Genomic DNA, 15,226 nt, shown 5'->3' on the forward strand with positions numbered 1-15,226 from the left:
AGAGGTGCGTCACAACTGGAAATTTCCAAACTCGCACAGTTTTAGGGAAGTGTCTGATCAAGGACTGAGGCCTCCGGGTTTTTCACAGCTTGCTGCAAGTTGCAACAATGTCGACAAAATGGAACGGAATTTCACTTCGTCTATTGTTACTACTTTTTTTGCTTGTTTCGATATTCGGTGTTCTATCAATCATCTATTTTTCAATAACAGACAGCGAGACTGATACCAATCACCTCTATAACACCAAAATGTATGTGAGACACGTGGCTGCTGAAAATATTTTGCCATTCGATGTTGACAAAGAACATGGTCCTTGCTCGTGTGGAGATAAAAAAAGCTATGGACCTCTAGACGAGACCTTAAATAGACGGCGAATCATCGAAGCCAAGGAATGGGAGAGACATCATCGAGCCGAATTAGAACCATTGTCTCTTTGTAATGCGTTATCACCTATTCAGTACATCGGCAGTGGACTCACTGTTGAACCACTTCATAATGTCCGTTTGATTGGATTAGGAATACATCCAGCGGTGGCTCAAGACTTCGCTGAAAAAGAGACGTTCGTAATTCTCCTTCGATCGGAAAAGTCTATAGGAGTCTTATACTTAAATCTACCTCCTCATGCAAAAGGTATCGAAGTCGTTGGAAACAACACAAATCTGCTTAAGATACGAGGTGAGCCAAACATCTCTGTGCTTGATCCCATTTTGAGAAGTCTGTATTATAGCAGCACTGTGTACGATATAAACGACAGAGACATTATTAACTTTCAATTCAACAATTTCACCGTTCAGATCCATATCCATATCCGACGAACCACTGTGCCGTTTCTGTTTGATGTCGGTCCTGGTGATGACATAACTAAAAAAGTCACAGTTATAACCAAAACATTTGAACGTTATCAAGCCATTACCAGTCTCGTTGAAAGCATCAATAAATATTATCCAGGGATGACAATAATTGTAGCTGACGACTCAGAACGTCCACAGAAAATCAACGGTAGCAACATCAAGCAATACATAATGCCTTTTGCAGAAGGTGCCTCAGCGGGAAGGAATTTGGCTCTCAGCCAAATCCGCACCAAATACTTTCTTTGGGTGGACGACGATTTTATTTTTACCAACGGTACCAAATTGGAAGTGTTTATCGAAAAGTTTGAAAACCCAAATGTAATGTTAGACGTGATTGGCGGTACATTCGGTGACAAGGATGGTGTATCTAAACACAAATGCTACGGCTGTCGAACTATTAGCTGGTATAAAGGCGACAATAATGGCGACTGTTTTGTTCGGCATGGCAACACCCACTATCACCAACTCAAAGAGTATCCTCAATGCTACATGACAGACGCTATAACAATGTTCTTCATGGCAAGAACTGAAGCTTTCCGTCGAGGAGTATTCGATCCAGAGTATGAAAGAATTGGACATACCGAGTACTTTGTCAACAGACTGGGAAAAATTCGACTGGCTAGTTGTAGTGACGTCAATATCTTACATGCCAGGATCTCAAACAAGAAGTATGCAAAGTTTAGAAATAACGCCCCAGTGGGTGCAATGGTCAGACACTTACTTCTGAACATGAATCTGAAATGTTTTAAGTTGTAAGCGATAGGGTGAATATTGGTAACAGGGATGGAAGAAAAAAAGCAAATTTAAATTGCGTAGGTTTGAGTTTTGGAAAGTGTATCTTTGTTTTAAATATGTGGTCGTTTCTGTTCATACATCAAATAAGTTCTACTTATATTTGTATAAGATTTATATGTATTTTACCAGTCTCAATAGAATCTGCTTGTCACTCCCGAAAAGAGTGGTAGATTGTTTACAGCAAAAAAGAGTCTGCATGGACTCTCTGTTGTGCTGCGCAACAACATAAACTCAGCCACTGACGTTTTTTTAACGGACGCAACTCCAACACTAAAAATTATTGAAGGCACGCCTCCTATTAAACGAATCCCAAAAATCAAACAAAAGATTCAATTTGTATCCTTTTGTAACGAAAGATTCCCAACGATCAGTTCGAAAATAAAACCAAAAATACGGTAAATCCTGTACAGGCAGAGCTTGAAGGCGCGGTATCACGTTTCTTGCGTCTGCATTTACACAAATTTCCTTGTTCAATCGAGGTGGTAGCTTCAACGAAACTTGGATGGCATCGACCTAACAAACACCACAACAGGTAGCTCAATATAGATCGCTGTCATCGTAATTGCTAGTGTAATATATTATCCATACTATATTATTCGACACCAACACGATAGAAACTAATTTGGGAAAATTGGATGGGAGTAATTATTAGGAAAATATAACGAAATCGAAATTTTTACAGCTGAAATTTTACAAAATGATAGAATAGTGTAAAATTTGAAATATTGTTCTCATCGAACAAAACAACGAAAACACAACGATTATTGCATAACTCTTTCATCGGATTCATTTTCATGAAAAAAAGTTCATTTTTGTGTAAATGTACTAAAGAAACGAGACAAAATGCTTAAAATTTCTCTAATTGACGACTTTTGAGTCAGGGCACTTTTGAAATGCCCCTGACTTTTTCGTGAATTTTAGGCTTCATAAACATTAAATTGAGTCAGGGCACATTTTAAATGACCCTGACTGACTTAACAGTAAATCAATCGAAAAGCTTCATTTTGGTCGAGGAAAAGTGACAAACTGAGATTATTACTGTTGTTTCAGTAATGAAGAAACTACAGACAAACTCTCATATTTTCATTCAAATATGAATATTGTTCAAATGTTTTGAACAATATTGCATTAGATACTATCATGCACTGATTCTTACTCATTACATTTCAACAGCATTGTAAATTTTGAGTAAAATTTAAAGATGGTAAGCAAATATGGTGTAACATTAGACAAATTTCTAAACTTTTTGAGAAATTTTTGCAAATCCAATTATCCCAATTTAGTTCCAATCGTGTTCACCGCTTTTATCACCATATGTCTCTTATCAACGTCAAGTTCAATGTCAGCGAGCACACTATCGTTGATTGTGACCGACTCCTCTGCTGCTCCCCCGCTAAGCAAACCAGCGACTATCCGTACTGATGAATGGTTCCCACCTATTGCAAAGAACCTCCACCATCGTATGCACAAACACCTTGATTGGCAAGGAACACGACTTTAGACTTCATAGTATTACCAGGCTTACGAACCTGCTGACATTTTCTTGCCCGTTCTCGTGTTAAAAACTTAGTGCGTTTCCTATTGACCCTATCCATGTTTAGCGTTAGTCGTTTTTGCTAAAGACGGGAAACTCTCGTTTCAGTTTCTGAATTGGATAAATTCATTGATAACATTGGAATTTTTACTTTTTCAGTTTTTTTTTCTGTCAAGACATGGATATATTTGTCTAACATGAAATCAACACCGCTTTCAAAAAAAGTAACAAGTCCTGGTAATGCGAGTACGCCTTTTCAATAAAAAAGATTTCATGACATTTGCTAAATTGTCTGTGTGTTTTGTCTATAAAAACGTCAGTGGCTGCATTTATTTTGTTGCGCCAAACAACAGAGTCCACGCTGACCCCTTTTTTGCTGTAATTCTTTTGATGTTTACTTAATGTATGAGAATTCATTTTGAACTTTCGTATATCCTGCTTAAACCCCGGGTCGAAAAGGCCCGTGATCGAGATTAACAACGGTGGCAAGAAGATTATGAGGTGTTCCTGTCTATTGTTCTCTTTTGAAATTGCAATCGTTATATAAATATGTTGCTAGATTTTTGTATTATGTCCGCACCGAGCTTTAATGATCTGCAGGAGGTGATGTGCCGAGGGTTACATCATCATACACCTTTACTTGTTTAGTTCTGCAAAAGCAGATTCTTTCCGATGAGTGGTTTGATTTTATTGAAAAAGGTAGAATTCAGTGTTAATTATTCAGACCAGTCTTACTATCTCTTTATGTATAGTATATACACGTTTTAGTCACCCCAATTAATAATTCATATAAAGTGATTGAGCACTAATAGTTATAATGAACAAATGATCGATTGCTTGTCTTGAATTTGCATTGAAATGTACGATAAAGCTGATTGATTGAAAAATTCATTTTCAATTTAATTGATTCCCTCACATGTAACGAGAAAGTGAGATAGGCTGTTACGGAGAGTCACGGTACGGTTTCTTGTTACATGTGTCAAGATATGTTTAATTAGCGTTTAAAAATTAAGTTGCACAAATATTTATTTGCATCTCAAAAAATATGGTCATCATCGTAAAATGAAGACTCCACATCTCAATATAATGGATCCAGATTATAATATAATGAATTCCCTTTATTCGCATATAGAGCAGCCAAAATGTGTAAATAAAAAGTTAATTACATTAAGATGGCCAAACATGTACTTAAACCTACACGCTTTGTCTATTGCATATCTATTGAGGCTATCATGGACATTGCCGTTGCTGTAAAGTACATTTTTATCATGTTGGGGTTAATATTATATTTCTGGTAGCAGTGTTTTCTTCAGATTTCACTCACAAGGGGGAATTTCCCTATGTGCTTTGAATTTTTGGCGGATTTGTTTCTGATTGAGGGGACCATAATTAATTATGCAACAGTAATTTGTGTTTAGAGTAGGTGTGATTCAGAAATCAATATACAGAGAGTCTCCTATTTCTTGCTATTATCCATGTAGGAAATGGAGAGACACTTGGAAGTAGCATATTAAAAAAAGTTTGTATAGTTTTGCGGTGGCACCTATCCTGTTAATTCTCTTAAGTATCCCAGCACAGCTATATCAGCCTCTTTCGGGGGGGGGGGGGGGGGGGGGTTAAGCAACAATATCTACAATACTAATTCACATAGCACAGTAGTTAGTAGCTTAAACCCCTCCGAAATTAGGTGTTTCAACTTGCAGCCTAAAGCTGATATAGCTGTGCTGGGATACTTAAGAGAATTGAGAGGATAGGTGCCAGCCGGTTATCACCAGCACCATAATTGACACTATTGACAACAATTGGTATACAATTTTTTTGTAGGATGTTGTAATCAAGATGGATAAGTTCACGGGCAATTATTATGTATCGTCTCTAACATGGTGCACAATATTGCAAAACCGCTTTTAGAAACACGGTTTTGGCGGCACTCCGAGTGGCTGTGCTTCTTTCGATACCGAATTTTTAAATGATATTGTTTCAACATGACCAGGATGAAGTCAATGTGCCATTATATTATCATAATATTACAAATTGGCGAGAAGAAAATCAATTGTTCACGCTTACGCGACATAGGCGTCCGAGGACGCGATAAATCCAGTTGAAATTCCACCCGATTTGGATTATAACAATACTGGCGCCACGAAATACCAGCACGGTATCGACAGCATGGTCTTACTCGGTTACATTTCCTCATGGAGGTGTTCTGCGTACTACCCCCCTCACCAATATTCTATTGCATTTCAAAAACTTGTAACGTTGAGCTGCTAATGTCGGTAGAAATCAAAGTATTGTATATCATCTTATTGTATTCTTTTTGGCGTCGGTATCCGACATAGCCACGATACTGTATAAATGTACACACTAACTCACAGGACAAAAAAACTCGAAAGACAGGACTAACTCAGGCAGAGACACCGACTCAAGCAGCCTCACACTCACTAGAAGTGCGAGCGAATTTGAGGGCTTGAAGAGAGGGCCCTCACTGTCAAAGATCGAGCGATTAGGGAGCATTCGTTTTTTACGGGGAGGAGGGGGGGTCGGTGAATTTGAGCGACAAATGAAATGTAAAAAGCGACCCCCCTCCATATCAAATTTCTAAAATTTAAACCCCCCCCCTCAATTCATCAATTGTAAAATGTGACCCCCCCAATGAAAAAAAAAATTCATCGGATTTGATTCATTAACCCTTCGCACCCTGTGGCCCCGGGCTGAAAAAGTTTCCTCACATACTAGAGAATCAACATTTTTGGTGAAATTCCAAAATCAAATTTTTTGCACACACATGAACTTTTAATCGGTCTAGTCTAATTAAGTACACTAATATCAATAATCAAGAGTACATAAATACACAGATTTACCTAGTTTTATATTGGAAAAAACTTATTCATAGTTTCCTCATAGACAAGATAGTGAATCAACATTTCGGTGAAATTCCAAAATCAAATTTCTTGCTCACACATGCACTGGTAACTACCCTAGTCTTATCAAGTACATTAATATCAATAATCAAGAGTCTATAATTACACAGATTTAGCTAGTTTTGTATTTAAAAGAAATAATGCATAGCTTCTCATAGATTATGTATAGAGGACCTGTGTATTTTCTATTTTGCCTGGGAGTTCTTGTATGTGTTATCACTGTATACCTAGGGAGTCCAAGACGAGAACTTTCCAGAGAGTGTTTTCCGTTGCATGCTGCACTGGAAGTTTGAGTGTCAGCGTGTGCTTTTTAAGTCAGATATTTCTCTATTTTGAGTTTTACTCAAGTCAGCAGATATGTAAAGAAACCGGTGAGTGGCAGAGATCGAACTTTATGCGGATCGGACTGTTTATTTAAACCCTACGCCATCCTCTACTTTAGTTGATCGAACGAACATTGCTCACACAAGTGAAACTTTGAAAGCCGTGCCGTATATATGGCACAAGACCACTAATTAATTTCCCATAGGCCACCACAGTAGCGTTGAGCTCGATTTTCCTATTTTAAAACATTCAGCGGCACGAATCCTCTTAACAGGTGTTAGGTCAATGTCAGCTTGACTACTGATTAATTTTTCGTGTGGGCAAATCCATGGAAATTTTGAGATAGCGATGAAAATAGCGCCCTCAGTGGTGTGTTTGACAAAATTCAGGCTTATTGTTATGATTTCTATTAGCCCTAGAACTCCTCATATTACCACCAAATGCTTCAGCCATTATTCACAACAGTCTGCATTTTGATTCAGGCAGAAAAATACAAAAATTCTTGACGTTAAAGTTCAAACTAAACAAGCATCCATACAGATATCAAAACTTCAAGGTCTGCACTATGGGTAACGAACCCGGAAGTGAATTAGTGGGCTTGTGCCATATGCAATATGCGCACTGCACGCTGAGATGGTATCACCACAAGTTGAAAGCTGATCTTTCTGCAGCAAATTGTGTGTTAACTGCGAACTTTATTCCGTTTATGAGTTCAGTCAGATGTCTGAGATTGTCATGAGAACATTATTTATGATTGTGCCACTGAACTTTTGTCGATGCGCGGAGTTAGCAGAGGAAGACGTCAGATTAGTTGGGCATGTCCCCGGAGCCGACCGGAAGTAAACAAAGATCTAAGATGGCTGCGCCCGTGGTGGCTGAACTGGACGCTGCTTAGCAGTGAATTGCGTGTGTTGTCGCCGACTTTCATGTGCGGACATGAAAGTCGGACTTACAATTGTGCTCATCATCGAACATTTGTTAAAGTCGCGTGTGAACTATTTGTGTTTCCGAGCCGCGTAGTCAAGTCTGTTGTACCTCTGCAGCTCTGCGGTAACGTTAAGCTTTTCATAGAAATTGTTAAGCAATTAGAAAGGGTTTGAACAGAGTTTTTGTTCTGAAAGTGTGTTCGACTCCTGTCGTCGGGAGGTCGATCAGTACGGTTATTGTTACCATGGAGTAATATTTATAGTTTTGAAGTACGGTTTTACTATTTTATATGTAGACCCCGATATTTGACACAATATATAGAAGTTGTTTGTTACATTATATGACTGTGTGTTAGTTCCTGCGTACAGGTCTGTGCACGTGTGTTCCCAGCATTATATGGGCTCTACCACAGCCCTGCAACGGTCTATGAAGAGAACTGAGGTCTCTGCGGCCTTGATCTGGACCGCAATGAAGAAACGGTCTTTTTGGCCGAAATTCTGCTCTATTGGGGCAAAATCCTTTCCCTGCCTACCTATACCTCCTAACCAATCCCAGAAAAGATGCGATTAACTTCTCCTAACGTCCAAAACCGCTCATTTTCTGAAACATAACGTACTCGTTTACCCATGGAGATCCCCATTTTGAATCTCGCTGCAGAGACCCCAGTTATCTCCACAGACCGTTGCATGGCTGTGGTGGAGGCCGTATAACGCCAGGAACACACAGATCTGTACTCAGGGCTACATGCTCTGTTGCTGCTCTAGAGAGGTTAACGCCAGTCTTGGACTTGTTGGCCCTGCTAGAGAAATAAATTTGGCTGTTATTATTCTGCCGTCTCGAAACATCGGTTACACAAGCAACATTTCGGTGAAATTCCAAAGTCAATTTTTTTTCCATAACTCAATACAAACCTTTGTAAAATTTGACCCCCCCCTTCAATCATTGATTGTAAAATTTGACCCCCTCCCTAAAAAGCGGTTTTGTAAAAGTCAAACCCCCCCTGATTTCCATCGACCCCCCCCCTGTAAAAAACGAATGCTCCCTTACGTCTTTTTCATTTATCTTTTCGCGTTCTACATACGCCTTAGATATAACAGGTATCGTTTTTCATTATTAAAAATGTAACCCATGAGAGCAACTCTTCCTACATCCACGACGTACGACTGAACAAGCATGTTGAATCTAACCGCAGTTCACGACTTGGACACGTGAATTCCGTAAAGCTTGAATACAGGGTCACATTCATGCTGTTATTGGAAAACGCTGGCTCATTGACAATAATTTTACGGTTGAGCAGAGAAATGCTTGAACTCTGTCATCAAACATGTAGGATATCTACCGAATCGGTACGGTACATGCAAGTGTTGTGTTTGGTATTATATTCCAGAACGCATTTACCATAAATACATGATATTTTTGAAAGTTGTGCTTTTGAATTTGCCGGTCCTCCGACATGTCCGATAGCACTTTTGCTTGTCGTCTGCGCGTCTGTGCTCATGCAAACAGCTGGACTGTCATCGATCTGTCAGTGCCCGTACGGTGTGATGCTCTGCTCTTTAATTTGTTCAAATTGGTAGCACTACTAGCAGGTTAATCCGATATCGACACATGTGTTTTATTTAGTTACCCCGCATTTCCCTATGCTTCAAAACCCTGCCACTTTTGGAGATCGGACATGATATCGTAGTCAAAGTCAAAATCATAGACGGGCACCATGGTTTGTTTTGATTAGGGCGCCACCATGTAAGTAGTCCGGTATGCAAATCAACAGGCCGTATCAGGCTTTGTTATGTAAATCAACAGGTCGTATCACTTTTTCATATGCAAATATTCAATTGAATGAAAGAAAGACGCGTTGATCATTCCTTTCATATGCAAATCAACAAGGCGTATCACTTTATTGACATGCAAATCAACATGATAAATCATGTCACTGAACTCAGTACAGACACAATATAGGGCATAGGTATATGATAATAAACTTTTATCAGATACTGCACTTTTGTGAAATCGCCGATACAAATCTGACAAATCTGACAAAGCCAGACTTCTTCTGTTCGACTCTAACTTCGATACAAGACGATGCCAGACTTTCAAATTGCGGTTAAATGTTCTGATATATATTGGAGATTTCACCGCCGCTGCACCGTATAGATCTGGCCAAGCCCGACTTCATTAGTCCGAGTCTAGCTCCCTCTAACTTCGATACTTGAACTTGTCTTAATAGTAGGCAAATATCCGATATATACGGGATAGTTCATCATCGTACAGATCGGGCCCAACCAGACTTCCTTAGTCCGACTCGAACTCGGTAAATTTAAATATCCGATAGATCGGAATTTGACCACCCCAAACCCGACTTCATTAGTCTGACTCTTTCTTCGACACTTGACGATATAGCAGACTTGCAAACCATGGGTAAATAACCTATAAATATATGTATCGGGGATTTCACCAACTTACAGATCTGACCAAACCAATCTACTTTCGATAATGTATAGTCTAGTAGCTGTTAATATCCGATATCATTAAGAGTGCAATGTCGTGTTCGTCAGACGCTAGTATATCAATCCGCCTTAGCAAGATGACGCAAATAAATGTAGTCCATCAAGAAAAACCACCGTGAAACGTATCATATTTTAATATACGAGATTTATTCATTCAATTACGTGGGCATGGGTATATGATAAAGAGGTTATCCCTCGATATCACCTCTTGGTAGGGTCGTATTGCTGCTCGTGCGGTTGTGGGCCGCATCACACTCGTCTTCGACTCGTGTGATGCGGCCCACAACCGCACTCGCAGCAATACGACCCCACCAAGAGGTGATATCGAGGGATAACCTGGATAACCTTATAGTATCGGTCGGGCAACAAAAACTAGCTGAAGAACTATAGCCATGTGTCAGTCAGTACGGTCGAGTCATATCTGGGGGGCAAAGAACTTTCGAACGAAAACGGGGATGTCATGGAAAGGCGATGACTGATTTTTTTTACAAGAGTTGAATAAATGTTCTCTCTGCTTTTGTTAGTCAACCAATCGAAATATTTTGTTCCAAATTATAGGCAGTCTCTTCTAGTGTCTATGAAACGATATGTTCTATTCTTTCTCTTTTTTGTCGATCGATGAAAGTATTTTCACCTTCAATATTCCGTCCTAGTTTGACTATTGTAATATCGTAACATACACTACGTTAGTTTTGACCAACGTACAAAGACGTGGTCCTGCACCGGGAATTTGTTTTGGATGAAAATAAGCCTGCAGAGAAAGACATAAAACTTCGGAGTTATTACAGGCTCACACTTCAGTTTCAATTGACCGGTGTAAACTCGCTCTCACCAGCGGCCGCGATGAAAAAAAAATTGTATTTAATTTCTCTGAAATCGGTATAACTGCTCCACCATATTTATTGTTGGTTGTACAACCAGTTTATAAGTAACATACTTTCTCAATGGTGAAATTCATATTGCCCTTCAATATTTTACGCATGGAGTTAGATTCCAATACATCGATTCGGAAGCAAATACTTTCGATTGTGATAACTTGCTCAAGGACGTGACATGTCTTCAGTCAAGAAGTTAACCGACTTTCGAGACAAAAGATGCAACATTAAGAACGATGTTCGCGTTTTGAGAGTTTGATATTGAAAACGGTAAAACATTAGCAGCGACAACAGAGATCGCACCCGACACCCGAAATTGACGTCAACATTAAGCAGTGACCGTGAACCGTTAAATACGTGTAAATGTCCAGAAAATAGAACATCAAAATTGCTAGACTTCGCGAGCGAGAGAGAGAGAGAGAGAGAGAGAGAGAGAGAGAGAGAGAGAGAGAGAGAGAGAGAGAGAGAGAGAGAGAGAGAGAGAGAGAGAGAGAGAGAGAGAGCGGGCGAGCGAGGGGATTTACGATGTAGGGAACTGATTGTAGTCTTTTGGATATGGCGTTGTATCGAAAATCTAATTATACTTTCCAGAAATTTGACTAACTTTATAACACGTTTCATTTTCAAAATAACAACGTTTTTTGAACATAGAAAAGCATGATCAGTGTAAGCTGTGTAGGCACGGACCGTGGGTATATTTACAGAAATTGTAGTCTCTAATGTGTAAAACTGCCCCTCTAGAGTTAGATCGCCGAAGTTCCATGCTGCTTGCTAGCGCCACGATTATCTTGTCATGGAGGTAAAACTAAAGGTCACTTCCATGCTCTATAGTAGAGTCACTCATCTTCCGCTCGCACAGGTCCATTACTTCACACTAACTACTGACTACTACTTTACTTTTACTTTACTCATACTTATCGGTACGATTTGCATCCAGTGAAAAGTTGGATGCCCCTTTATGGTAGTCTGAAATTTCTAAGCCAGCCACAACACCCTGTTTTTTGTGCTGCCCCTGCCTTTAATACTGCTCGTTCCCGAAACAATATTTTGGCGAGAAACATCATCGCACGACAACACGGCTAAAACACCCCTACATCTGAAACATTTTACAAAATTGCAAAATAATCGTCAAAAACAGGAAATGGCGTGGCTTTGGAAAAGCGTTCATAACTTTGACTCATACACTGTTTCCGACCTATAACCGTAGACACTGGCCGCCATCTTAAGGTGTCTGACTCGACCGATTTCAGGTTATATTTAATTATTGTCTGAGTGGGTGAAATGAGTGATTTCGGATACGTTAAGATTGCGACCGTGGCGGAAACGCGACGGACAGTGGCTTACGAGTTCCGTGCGCGTAACGTTGTGCACTTTTTGGCCAGATATGTCGATTAATCGAGAATACGTCTAGCAGACGAAAGTAGAAAACCCACAAACCGATGGCCCAGATATACCTTCCAATGTCATGTCCACCAAAATACCTGGTGACTAAACCGATATAAAACGCAGCCAAGCTGATATTGTGATCCAATAGTTCCGTGTGATCCAGTTCATTAATTTCAAGTACTAGTAAATATCATTGGTTGTCTGGAACACTATCTGAGATGAAACATGTAGAAAATAGACATCCCATTTAATTCATACAATGAGAATCTCTGAAATAAATTTGATAGGAAAAATAAGTATTTGAATTGAATTATTTGTTGATACATAATGTCATTGTGTTGCATTGCTTTCATAAATTAATCGCCCCGGACAAATTATAGGGTTTATCAGTATGCTCTTTCTACCTGAAGCTAATCGAATACGGTAAAATGCAATGTATTATTTGTGAAGCAGGTAAATCAACATAACAGTTTGATCTTCCAATTCTCATTCTTTCGTTGAATTTAACGCAAAATGACAAAATTTACGTGTCCATACAACACAAATCATCTGCGCCCTTCTTCAATAATTAACGTCAGGACAACTTGTGATTGTGTCAACTGTGAACATTCACGTGACCATAGTCTGCAATGTACGATTTGGTAAGTCGTCACACTCACAGACATGTAGCTACTTTGAATCAGGGTGTTTCACGAAACCAACATCGTGACCTCAGTGGAGTTATTTTGCAGCCATGGTGATTGAAGACACGATTATAGCAATTATTAATGCGATGAGTCGGCTGATGCGCATATATTTTGATATTAATTATATATACTACCATAATTCATAGCGAAAATGGTAACATTATGTCGGATTATAAGTGAAGAAACGACTATATATAGGCCTTTGTTGCGTTGGAGATCTTACCATTGGGCGACCTACCTGTCTTACTTCAAAGAATAGAGATGTGACCTTAGACACTATCAAATTCTCAATACAACTTCTGCCGTAGAACAACGTTCGTCGTATTTGACCAGCAGAACATAACTCAATAGCAGCAGGAACACAAAGTACGAAAACTGACAGAAAAATACTTGTATCAGCAAAGTTGAAGTTTAAATGTGATATTGATATGACTAAGTTAAGGGACTTTTTGCATCATATGTGACTTTTACATGTCAAATGTGAATATTGCTAGTTTTACCTCAAACACAACGTTTATATGATCTACTTTTATGTTATCTCAATTTTAGTTAATACACATTGCACATCTTCAGCAATATGATTTTCATTCAAAACGTTGCAATGGTACTGATAAATGATGATATTGTCCACTTATCGGAATATATCAACAAACTCAAGCTGCCATAATAATTTTTCATGCAATGTAAAGATTTATCGCCAACGCCGAGAGGGTCATGGAACCAGAAGCCTGGGTTTTCGGGTGCCTGATTTTTTCCTTATTCAAGGACGTTTTTCACAATCATCATTATTTATTTGTGTAATTAATAAAGGTAAGCATGTCCAAATCGTTACTTATACTTGAATATTCTTTAGACAGTAATTCATTGACATAATCACGAGTAGAATGTTATGATCTTATACATACTTTGTGTCTAAGTCTGTGGGTCCGTGGCTCCTGATGCAGGAGTTCTATCCTGTCAAACGAAAGCCAAATCAAATTTACGCCAAAAAAGACTTATGCTACACGCCGAAAAGCATTACTTTTATTGGGCAGTTAAAGAGAATACTGCATATGTTGAAATTCATTGGACTTTCTCTGTATTGAAAGCATTCGCTATTTCTGCTCTGCGTCTTTTAACGTAATCACATTCGCTTTGGATCTGGCATTTGGATGACTTCAAAATTTGATGTTATACACTTTTGTTTGGTTATTTGGTATATTTACGTTGGTTTCTTGACTGTTTACCTAAAAATTCTTATTACCTGTTTATTCACTGTCACTTCTCTACTACTTCTTTTGAGACAGACGAATGTACCAACAAAAATCAGCGCACGCAATGTCATACACTCATTTAGTATACTATAAGTATATACATGTCATTCTTCCGACGTTCATACGTACGAAACACGTCACATATTGATAGACTCAAAAATATCAATTTTGATACTTAGATTAACTGGGTAAGGCATGTCTGAAAGGCATTTATCAAACAAGTTAATTTAAAAATCAGTGATAAGTGGAAAAAGAGAATGTGAGGCTATTCCGTAATCAATTGTGCTTGAACCATTCGGCTTGCAACAAGTAAAACTATTTTTCAAGTACAAACGACCTCAAAAGAGGGATAAAACTGCATCAAGTGAAAATGAATACAGTAAAAAAATTGGCCGACCGATTTTTCAAGTATAAACGTCTGCGGACTTCGAATAAAAATCCAGCTTGGTATCATATAATGGTCAATGATGCCAAGGTGGACTTTTGTTCGAAGTCCACGGACGTTTATACTGGACTTGAGGGTTATGAACATAAGTGTGATCATGCTGGATTGCTCATTTGATATACTTAAAGGGGTCGAGCATGTTTGTCAGCATCTCACGCCGCCGTGACGCATGCGCAATCAGATCACGCACACAGCCACACGTACGCACGTTCCATTGTTCTGGGCTAAATTTGCATATCTTACGAAACGTTGACGATACGTTTTAATATCACACCGTTTAGTAAGTTTTTAATTTTAAAAAACTGTCTATATAGACATTGTCCGCCTTATGTAAGCGTGTGAGCTTCGGCTACACATATAATAAAATTGGAACGATACAGAGAAGATTAGCATGGCCCCTGCAGCAAGGATGACACGCAAATTCGTGAAGCGTTCCATATTTTCTTAATTTTTTTTTATTTACTATTCTTATTAATAACCTCTTTTGCTCCTTCTATTCCCACTCACCAAAGCGATTATAGTTCCTTTTTAACCATCTCCAAACTGCTGACATACTATTCATAAGTCTCAAGGTTAGAACACACATGAATAGACTTGATCAAATATTACTAAAAGTCGCTAAGTATTTGAACATCAGCTAGTTACTAATTTGCATATTGAACTTACTTTCAAATTAGGGACATACGACTGGAAAAACACCCTAAAAGTTTATGAAACTTACC

At 38.8% G+C, this 15,226-nt stretch overlaps 1 protein-coding gene and 1 non-coding gene across 2 annotated transcripts; both read left to right on the forward strand.

Moving 5' to 3' along the window:
- Positions 1 to 248: 248 nt before the first annotated feature.
- LOC139117596 (beta-1,4 N-acetylgalactosaminyltransferase 2-like) lies at positions 249 to 1,607 on the forward strand. Its single transcript, XM_070680838.1, has one exon. The coding sequence runs from the start codon at positions 249 to 251 to the stop codon at positions 1,605 to 1,607; it is 1,359 nt and encodes a 452-aa protein (XP_070536939.1).
- Positions 1,608 to 14,842: 13,235 nt separating this feature from the next.
- LOC139118015 (U6 spliceosomal RNA) lies at positions 14,843 to 14,948 on the forward strand. Its single transcript, XR_011548618.1, has one exon. It is a non-coding gene; the product is annotated as a U6 spliceosomal RNA (small nuclear RNA).
- The last annotated feature ends 278 nt before the right edge of the window (positions 14,949 to 15,226 follow it).

The sequence above is a fragment of the Ptychodera flava genome, chromosome 18, assembly GCF_041260155.1.
Source record: "Ptychodera flava strain L36383 chromosome 18, AS_Pfla_20210202, whole genome shotgun sequence".
NCBI lineage: Eukaryota > Metazoa > Hemichordata > Enteropneusta > Ptychoderidae > Ptychodera > Ptychodera flava.

Coding starts and splice junctions, on each gene's coding strand:
- LOC139117596 (XM_070680838.1), top strand. CDS start 249: ATGTATGTGAGACACGTGGCTGCTGAAAATATTTTGCCATTCGATGTT.